At 34.2% G+C, this 10,986-nt stretch overlaps 1 protein-coding gene across 1 annotated transcript; it reads left to right on the forward strand.

Moving 5' to 3' along the window:
* The first annotated feature begins 440 nt into the window (after window positions 1-440).
* Window positions 441-1,124, forward strand: LOC142346214 (uncharacterized). Its single transcript, XM_075398728.1, has one exon. The coding sequence runs from the start codon at window positions 441-443 to the stop codon at window positions 1,122-1,124; it is 684 nt and encodes a 227-aa protein (XP_075254843.1).
* The last annotated feature ends 9,862 nt before the right edge of the window (window positions 1,125-10,986 follow it).

The following is a 10,986-nucleotide window of genomic DNA, read 5'->3' on the forward strand; positions in this document are numbered from 1 at the left end:
AATCGTTCGAACAAATGTCAATACACTAAAGATTATGTTTGTTTATCTCAAAATTTTCTGTTAAAGTTGTCTCAAAACAATGCTTTCTCTTCAACAACCAGCGCATTTAGAAGAACAAAAAAGTTAGACGTCAAGAGAAAATTGAGAAATTTGCATCTAATAGTTGACCAAAACGGAATCCTACGATCTAGTGGCCGTCTCCTATTTGTTCCAACAGAATTGGAGATCGAAAATTGTCCAATAATCTTGGAGGCAAAGGAAAAGATCGCGAGACTGTACCTTGAACAGGCTCAAAGAATTTGTGCTCATCAAGCAACGGAACTGGTCAAAGCATTCGTACAACAATATTACTACGTCATTGGACTGCGAAAAACACTCCTATCAAAAAATACCGATATTTTCTGTGTCGCCTTTCTGACACTCAGATTATACAACCAATAATGGCCCCACTTCCTGCATTCCGCTTCCCCACAGAAGAAACTAAATTTCCGTTCGCCAACACAGGACTGGACTTCTTTGGCCCGTTTTATAGTGAAAGCAAAATTGAGAAACATTATGGATTTATTTTTAAATGCCTCGTTACGCGAGCAGTCCAATTGGAAACTTGTCCAGATTTAAATACAGACACCTTCCTCAATGCATATCGACGGTTCACCTGCCGAAGATGCCAACCTATTTTATTGTACAGCGATAACGGAAAAACATTTGCCGGCACCTCCCAAGGGCTGAAGAAGTCGGTTAAGGCTTTAGATAAAGACAAGATTTATAAAGCCCTAGCTGCAGTCAAAACCATATGGAAATTTAAACCGCCGTACGGCCCTCCATTCGGTGACGCGTGGGAGCAATTGATTCTGAGCGCCGAGAAGACACTCATGATCATTCTAGGATCTAAGCGTCTCTCCTTCGATATCTTTGAGACAGTAGTGGTTGAAGTTGAAGCAATCCTGGATTCCAGACCCGTGACAAAAGTTGCCGACCAGCCTGAAAACGAAGAACCACTCACTCCTAACCATATTCTCATTCAAAGCCCCTATAGTTCCCCGCCACCCGGAAACTTTGGAGATCAACATCTAGCTAGTTTCAAGAACTGGAAGCACGTTCAGCACTTGATGAACCACGTGTAGCTGCGTTTGATTATTGAGTACCTTCCGGCATCACTCAAGAGACGTAAATGGACAGATAATAACCAGCCTCCTCTGAAAGTTGGAGATGTTGTATGGGTACTCAAAGGCTTGACGCCGAGAGGAATTTGACCACTTGGAAGGGTTGTGGAAACATCTCCTGGACGAGACGGTGAAGTACGAGTTGCCAAAATAAAAACGGCTTACGGCTCGTTCGTTCGTCCGGTCGCCGGCCTCGCACGGCTTTTGTCACCGTAGTTTTTTATTCAAACTTTTTGCTCCGTCCTTAGGCAACATGAGCTACATCCAGCCCTTTGATGTTATTACCCTTACAGTATTTTCATTTCCATAGGTTCAAGGACATCGGATCAAACGACAATCGAGATTATCTTCAACCCCTGCCCTCCTTATTGGAGCATGTTCCCAATGAGCTTGTGAACTCAAGAAAAGAATGAACTTTGCCGATGATTACTTTACCGCCAAAAAACCTGAGAGTTACTCTTTCCCGAAAACATCTGACAAGAAGTCGCAACAGAATAAGAGCTACCAAAATCTAGAATATATGTTTCATTGCATCCATAATTCTAGCTGTGATGACGATAGCTTCAAAAGAGTGCTCATATAGTGTTTTTTGTTACGTTTCAATTGAAGAATAAATAAAGAAAAACAAGAAAATAAGCAACAACAACCGATAGAAAACTCTGGTTTTTAGGAGCCACTTGTATATCGTATCTGTAATTCAGCAGTCGTATATGGCTCGTAAAAAGCAATGCATGATTGTTATATTGAACCGTAAATGTTCCTAATTTAGTTATCAAGATACTTTATCGCAAGGAATTGAGAGATTGAGAAATGCGGTTTTCTGGTCTGCAAAGTTTTAAAGCGTTAATATTGATCATTATCTTGCTGACCTTATATTTCAGAAAATTTAGTCGACCACGCGAGACATCCAGGAAGCATATTCCATATTTAGCGAATACAAAAAGTGGTCATACTTGATAAATGCAGGCAAAATTAGGATATAAATATATTTTTTTTACTCAAAGGATTGCAGAAGACGAATGATAAAAATAAATTACAAGATCAATTTAATTCTGTGGCAACCATCATGGACCTTTTCTTCGCAACCATATCCAAGCCATGCTTGCCGTTTATGTAATCTTTGCAACCATATACTGGACATTATGAAATTATAAACGATGGCTGTGAAAAAGACGTGAAACAAGCTGCTGAAAATGTTTTGTGAACCAAAAGGTCTTCGGAGAGGGGTCAAAATTTTTTCAAGTTCATGCGTTCTTGGAAACTACATTCAAGACCACTGAGGTTCGTGGTACCACAGGGAGCCATGCGTGCCTAATCGAAGAAATCTTCCAAACTACTTTTAAATGATCTGTTTCATGGCGTACAACACTGAAAGTTTCGCGAAATGAGATTTAGAGGAAGTTCAAGTTCAATGTTTTCTTGGCAACATATCCAAGCCAACGGATATTCCTGGTTCTTGCATGGTACCATAGAAGTTTATGGTCTTGTATATGGTTACCAAGAACACAATAGCTGTCAAAAAAAATTTGCCTATCTTTGGAATGCAAAAATGAATTTGAGGTAAAAACCATTAAAACATCATACATTATTCAATAACTTTTCTCATGGCGTCTATGGAACCATATATGGTTTATGGATAAGGTTGCCCTGAAAGGTCAATCCGGGATTGTATGATCCAAAAGAAAGACTCGTGATCATTAAGTCCTTTTCGTGGCGATAATATCATTTGGAGAACTACAAAATCGTTTCCTGAGCCAACAAACTGTTCCATGATCAATGTTTGTTGAGCCCTCGCAGCTTGAACTTGGAAATTGTTAATTATGAAGTGAATTTTGCCATTTAGCCAATTATCAGCCATAATAAAAAACATTTCCCTAATGTATAGAGTAGCTTTATGCCTCCCGTTCGCATTTCTGTCGGCACCGGAATTTCACTTGACCTACAGTCCCCGGATGGCTGAGATCTGTTTCTATAAAAGCCAGTCCAGCACTCGCATTTCTCCAATATCGAAACACTGTTCCTCGTTTCCACGTCGTACATTAAAATAGCTAATAAGTTGTCTCCGTATACGCCACTTGGAGTTTTCTGGAACTCGATTATAGAGGCTTTGTCTGAAACTTGATTTACGATTGTAAAGACTTCTTGAATAGCCAGAACAGTCAAAAGAGCTCCGCAGATTATAACACAAATAATCTTGGCGCATCGGTTCATTTCGCCAGCTGATAAAGAACTGTGGTAAAAATTATGAAATCGAGCGAAAACTTCAATTGTCCAAAAATCTGTTTAGTTGATGATGCTAGAACCCGGGTCAAATGTCTTCCCTAAATTCTGCCAATTGATTTTGAAGTGTGTGTTAGTGTGTTTGTTAGTGTGTGTGTGTGTGTGTGTGTGTGTGTGTGTGTGCGCGTGTGAGTGCTCTGTATGTGTGTCTGTGTGTATGTATATGTGTGCGAGTGCGCGTGTGTGGTGGGGGAGATGAAGTGGGAGGGTTGTTTTGAGGGGTGGGGCAGGGGATAAAATGACAAAAAATTAGGAATATTTTTCAGCCCAAAACGATTGCAGAGTTTTCAGCTGCATTTTTCTTTTTAAAAATGTTGTTATCTTTCCCCTCATTGAAATACCGCTCTTGCCTTTTTTAGCAGAAAAATTCGACCCGGGTAGAGGAGATTCTTAAGAAAAATGATGACCTACTTACAGTTTTAAAAAGTTAAAATTCCTCATCAAATAAAAGTTAACCTGGCATGAAGCAGTTCAGATTTTTCCAACCTTAATCTGTGGAAAAATGACGCCCTAAAGTGGTAAAAGAATAATAAAAAGACTTATTTACGAGGCCATTCTTCTTTATTTAAAAATTTTGAAGAGCATAAAGAGCGGAAGTTAATAATTTATTGCTTTTTTGGCCAATGACAAAGGAATCCCATAGGTGATGTTTGGTCATAAAACAGGAGAAAACCTTTTTGTAAACATCTGCTTTTCTGGAAATGAGGACAAAAAGCTTCGCAGCAGAAACGCAAACAACTTTTTTCTTAGCAGCTTAATTGAGAATTGAATACAAAATTTGTAAAATTTCTAGAGTATTTCAAAGCGGAAAGCCGTCTTTCTGGCTAGCTGCTCATAATGAGCCTTAAAAGGCTTAAAATATCAGCAAATTCCGATCAATAAAATATGGTATCTTTTCTCAACTCGAACCTATGCTCTCGTTGTTGTATTCCATTGAGTTGTTTATCACAGAAAATTTCAAAGAATTTTCATTAATCAAACAATAGCTTTTTCAAAAGATGAAAAATCCATTCTGTGGATGCTTAAATATTTCATTTGTTTTACGATAAAGCAATGTGAACACCAATAAGTCTGTCTCGCGATAACACTTCAAAAATAATGCATGCAAACCATCTTATCTATTCAATGTTCGAGCTTATTATCAAAATGTTACTCGTAAATTTCAATCAAAAAATAACTTTTTCAAAACAGAGCTTAAAATCGTGTTCAATCAACTACAAGAAATTGAAACATTTGTGATGTAAGTTTTGCAGGTTTCCTACGTTTCTAAAGGATTTCTTGAAGCAGTAGTTCACACCTTTTTTGCAAAATACAATTGCAGGAAATAAATTTTTCTAGTTCTTTGCTGCTAATTTAACGATTTAAACGATTTGAATTAACCTTTTTGGGCAAAGTAACAAAACTTGGACAAACATGAAAAAAATCTTTTTGTAAGAAATCGTCGTTTTCGTCGTTTTGTCGTCGTTTTTGTTGTTTTGTCGTCGTTTTTGTCGTTTTGTCGTCGTTTTCTTCGTTTTCATTAGTTTTCGTCGTTTAAGTATTTTTTTTTGTGTAAGAAAATATCGTTTCTTTGTCGTTCTTTTGCCGTATCTAAAGCGGTTTTTTTAAAATGAAATCGTCGTTTTTTGATCGTTTTTTCCGTCGTTTAATTGCTCGTGAACTCCGAAGTAAAACTTGTTGCTAATATAAAACTGTTTTTGCATATCGGTATTACAGGCCTGATAGCGCACTAGTGAGTTCATCAGGTAATGTATCGGGAATTCAATGGTTCGAATCCCAGTGTCAATCCGTTTTTTTCATTTTCTTACAATAAATTAACGATGAAAAAACGACCAATTCTTACATAAAAATAACGAAATAACGAACAAAATAACGACTACCAATTAAAGGCTTTGATCGTTTTTGTCTACGGAAAACGATTAAAAAACGAAGATTTCTTACAAGTGAAAAAAAAACTCATATACACGGGTAATATTTGAATAGAAATTTAATCAGCCGTAGTCCTGCGATAAAAACAATTGGCAAATGTCTTATGCTAATTTTAGTAAATTTTTTTCCAAAAAAACTGTTTCACCTGAAAAATAGCAAATGTGCACTTTTGCTCACTTTGCTCGTTTTCCACCATCTTGAAGTTCATTTTTTAAAATGAAAGTTTTTTCTAAGGGAAATAATAGAAGGTTAGTAGGACAGTAACAAAACTCCAAGCAAAAAATATTGTTGCCAATTTTGGAATGAATTTCTACGGAGAAAGTGAAAGTGACAAGCGGCACTTGCTGACTTTGCTTAAATTTTATTCATAAGCATAAACTTTTTGGGCAAAGTAACAAAATTTAGGCAAACATGAAAAAAATCTTTTTGTAAGAAATCGTTGTTATCGTCGTTTTGTCGTCGTTTTTGTTGTTTTTTCGTCGTTTTTGTCGTTTTGTTGTCGTTTTCTTCGTTTTCAATAGTTTTGGTCGTTTAACTCGTCTTTTACGTGTAAGAAAATATCGTTTCTTTGTCGTTTTTTTGTCGTATCTAACGCGGTTTTTTTTAATGAAATTGTCGTTTTTTGATCGTTTTTTCGGTCGTTTAATTGCTCTTGAACTCCGAAGTAAAACTTGTTGCTAATATAAAACTGTTTTTGCATATCAGTATTACAGGCCTGATAGCGCACTAGTGAGTTCATCAAGAAACGTATCGGGAATTCAATGGTTCGAATCTCAGTGTGAATCCCGTATTTTTTTCATTTTCTTACAATAAATTAACGATGAAAAAACGATCATTTCTTAAACAAAAATAACGAAATAACGAACAAAATGACGATTACCACGTAAAGGCTTTGATCGTTTTTGTCTACGGAAAACGATTAAAAAACGAAGATTTCTTTCAAGTGAAAAACAAAGTTCATATACACGGGTAATATTTGAATAGAAATTTAATCAGCCGTAGTCCTGCGATAAAAACAATAGGCAAATGTCTTATGCTAATTTTAGTAAATTTTTTTCCATAAAAACTGTTTAACCTGAAAAATAGCAAATGTGCACTTTTGCTCACTTTGCTCGTTTTCCACCATCTTGAAGTTCATTTTTTAAAATGAAAGTTTTTTCTAAGGGAAATAATAGAAGGTTAGTAGGACAGTAACAAAACTCCAAGCAAAAAATATTGTTGCCAATTTTGGAATGAATTTCTACGGAGAAAGTGAAAGTGACAAGCGGCACTTGCTGACTTTGCTTAAATTTTATTCATAAGCATAACCTTTTTGGGCAAAGTAACAAAATTTAGGCAAACATGAAAAAAATCTTTTTGTAAGAAATCGTTGTTATCGTCGTTTTGTCGTCGTTTTTGTTGTTTTTTCGTCGTTTTTGTCGTTTTGTTGTCGTTTTCTTCGTTTTCAATAGTTTTGGTCGTTTAACTCGTCTTTTACGTGTAAGAAAATATCGTTTCTTTGTCGTTCTTTTGTCGTATCTAACGCGGTTTTTTTTAATGAAATTGTCGTTTTTTGATCGTTTTTTCGGTCGTTTAATTGCTCTTGAACTCCGAAGTAAAACTTGTTGCTAATATAAAACTGTTTTTGCATATCAGTATTACAGGCCTGATAGCGCACTAGTGAGTTCATCAAGAAACGTATCGGGAATTCAATGGTTCGAATCTCAGTGTGAATCCCGTATTTTTTTCATTTTCTTACAATAAATTAACGATGAAAAAACGATCATTTCTTAAACAAAAATAACGAAATAACGAACAAAATGACGATTACCACGTAAAGGCTTTGATCGTTTTTGTCTACGGAAAACGATTAAAAAACGAAGATTTCTTTCAAGTGAAAAACAAAGTTCATATACACGGGTAATATTTGAATAGAAATTTAATCAGCCGTAGTCCTGCGATAAAAACAATAGGCAAATGTCTTATGCTAATTTTAGTAAATTTTTTTCCATAAAAACTGTTTAACCTGAAAAATAGCAAATGTGCACTTTTGCTCACTTTGCTCGTTTTCCACCATCTTGAAGTTCATTTTTTAAAATGAAAGTTTTTTCTAAGGGAAATAATAGAAGGTTAGTAGGACAGTAACAAAACTCCAAGCAAAAAATATTGTTGCCAATTTTGGAATGAATTTCTACGGAGAAAGTGAAAGTGACAAGCGGCACTTGCTGACTTTGCTTAAATTTTATTCATAAGCATAACCTTTTTGGGCAAAGTAACAAAATTTAGGCAAACATGAAAAAAATCTTTTTGTAAGAAATCGTTGTTATCGTCGTTTTGTCGTCGTTTTTGTTGTTTTTTCGTCGTTTTTGTCGTTTTGTTGTCGTTTTCTTCGTTTTCAATAGTTTTGGTCGTTTAACTTGTCTTTTACGTGTAAGAAAATATCGTTTCTTTGTCGTTCTTTTGTCGTATCTAACGCGGTTTTTTTTAATGAAATTGTCGTTTTTTGATCGTTTTTTCGGTCGTTTAATTGCTCTTGAACTCCGAAGTAAAACTTGTTGCTAATATAAAACTGTTTTTGCATATCAGTATTACAGGCCTGATAGCGCACTAGTGAGTTCATCAAGAAACGTATCGGGAATTCAATGGTTCGAATCTCAGTGTGAATCCCGTATTTTTTTCATTTTCTTACAATAAATTAACGATGAAAAAACGATCATTTCTTAAACAAAAATAACGAAATAACGAACAAAATGACGATTACCACGTAAAGGCTTTGATCGTTTTTGTCTACGGAAAACGATTAAAAAACGAAGATTTCTTTCAAGTGAAAAACAAAGTTCATATACACGGGTAATATTTGAATAGAAATTTAATCAGCCGTAGTCCTGCGATAAAAACAATAGGCAAATGTCTTATGCTAATTTTAGTAAATTTTTTTCCATAAAAACTGTTTAACCTGAAAAATAGCAAATGTGCACTTTTGCTCACTTTGCTCGTTTTCCACCATCTTGAAGTTCATTTTTTAAAATGAAAGTTTTTTCTAAGGGAAATAATAGAAGGTTAGTAGGACAGTATCAAAACTCCATGAAAAAAAATATTGTTGCCAATTTTGGAATGAATTTCTGAGGAGAAAGTGAAAGTGACAAGCGGCACTTGCTGACTTTGCTGATATTTTATTCATAAGCATTCTGAAAACCAAGTCTCACCTTTGTTAACAAAACACCTTTTTTAGAAAAAGTATTTTTTCATAAATTATTTAGAAACGCCTTTTTAATCCATTTATCCAAAATCATTTCTTCCGAAGTTTTTTAGAGATTTCATTCTCTGTCTCTTTAATGAGATTTGACCAAGGAGGCACATAGAGTTTCAATGCGAAACAAGATGGACTGGTTTTTTATCAGTGAAATAAACTCGGAAAGAAATTAAAAATTCAGTCATTTAATTTGTACATTATCTTTTACATATTGGTCGCATATTAATAGGAAACATAACATTTGATTAAAAAATTATTTCCAGAAACGAGGTGCCTACTAATTTTGACGCAAACATTTTATTAGAAATCTCACATTAAATTGACCAAATTTGAACCCTTGCTCCGTTTTCACTTTTAAAATGAAGCTTTATACAGCACTGTATGAATCAACATTTTCTCATATTGATGAACCGAGAGAAAAACCTAAATTTTTTCTTCTAATCCACTATAGCTGGACAATTCCGAGTCATTTCCAAGTTTCAAGGAACTCTTAGAATACATTCTAAATGAAATTTTCATTTTCAACTTGTCTTATAGATGATAGTGAAATGAGAGCGGAGCAGTTGCGATCGATAAAGAGTTGAAAATCAAAATCCAAAATCACGTTAGGATTCCAGTGAATTATGTAACTGGTTTCATTAAAATTTGATTTTGATTGAAACATCAATGCTTCGGCAGAACCAATAATACGTAAAAAATGATGTTTTAGTTTTCAATTAAAAAAGTTTAAAGTAGTTGATCATCTCAATACATGCAAGTGATAAAAACTCAACTGACGTAAAGTTCTCGTTGGGATTCCACTGAGATACCTTAATAATTTTAATTAAAAATTGTTTTTGATTGAAGCCTCAATGCTTCAGCAGAACCCATAATACGTGAAAATGATGGTTTTTATTTTTTAATAAACAACTTGTAAAGAAGTCTTACACAATACACGACCCGCAAAATAACCAACGGAGAAGGTTTTTTAATTTTTTTTTAAATTTTCTAAAAGTTGAGCTAGTACAATAGATTTCAGTTTTGCATTGTTATTTTATACAGAATACATTTTGCGTGAAAAAAACTGAAATGTTATGTCAGTTTTTTTGTAATAAAGAATCATTACTATAAAATTGAACTCAAAAAGACTCTATTGCCCTGAAACTTTTGTATTTTGGATATTGGATAAATAATTGTAATTTTTTTTCACATTCAGTAGATATAAATTTAGAATATTTGTTGAACTTGTAGCTATGTTGTAATTTTGTCAACCCATGCGAATTGAAAAGCTTTGACGTTAACTAGTAATAACAGTCAGAAATTTTTTTAAATAATACTCGAACTGCACAGTCCACTTCGAATGGTTATCTTACAACTCTCTTTAGGAAACAATTCTTCAGTTTTTGTACTTATATTTAAGCAAATTGTAAAGCTTGAGGGAATTGTGAACTTAATTGCTCAGATGATAGAATCTAAGTTGTTCTAGAATGAATTGGATATCTAATTTAAATTTGTTTCAAAATATCTTTTAAAGCACATGCAACTCTATCTTGACAAACGTTTGTACAAAATGAATAATGCGTCTCTTCTGACCAATTAGAGCATTAGAGCTGGAATTGGTCGAAACGATCTTGCAGGAGTCCTGCAAGATAAAGACTTGTCTAGATCTTGTCAAGATAAATTTTGCATTATCTTGTAAGAAAACTATTGTGTTGAAAGTTATTGTGAAATAGCCAACTGTTAACATCATACAGAATAACGATTTGGTCTCGAATAGGTTGATTAGATTGAATTACTAGGTTCGTCCCTTAACATTTTGTTTGAATTCCAGTCTCACATCCAAATCAGTTAGTTTATGTTATCTCAGGAAAATTCAAATCTCTAGCAAACTATCTGTATAACGGAAGCACATATGAAAAGATAACCAAATGCGTTCTCCATTTCTTGTTTAAATAGAGGTTTCCTTGTTGATGTTCTTATAGCTGATTACCCGAGACAGGAAGTTTTCTTTTTTATATGCTTAACCTTTGTAATGATGGATGTTGAAAAATAAACTATTTTTCTGCAAGATCTTGCAAGACAAACTTTTTCATCCAAATAGGCGAACTATTGTACAAAATTGAACGCGTTTGAGGACGATCGTCATATTAGTTTTATGATGTTTTCCAATAAATTTTTGAATGGAAAATATGTCTCTCATTAAAAATTGGTCAGTGAAAAATGTACCAAATGATATACTATTCAATAAACATGAAACAGCACAAAAACACTAAACTAAAATAATATAGTTTAATCCAAAATTTATGTCCTTGGTTCAGCCTGGTTTTGCCAGGAGATGCAAAAGATAGCGCAAAATTTTTAGTTAGAGCTCAGTAAAAAAATCTAGCTACAGAAAGGTTAGTA

The sequence above is a fragment of the Convolutriloba macropyga genome, chromosome 9, assembly GCF_964194025.1.
Source record: "Convolutriloba macropyga chromosome 9, txConMacr16.3, whole genome shotgun sequence".
Lineage (NCBI taxonomy): Eukaryota > Metazoa > Xenacoelomorpha > Acoela > Convolutidae > Convolutriloba > Convolutriloba macropyga.

What these genes read in the sequence shown, in the direction of transcription:
- LOC142346214 (XM_075398728.1), top strand. Translation starts at nt 441, where the DNA reads ATGGCCCCACTTCCTGCATTCCGCTTCCCCACAGAAGAAACTAAATTT.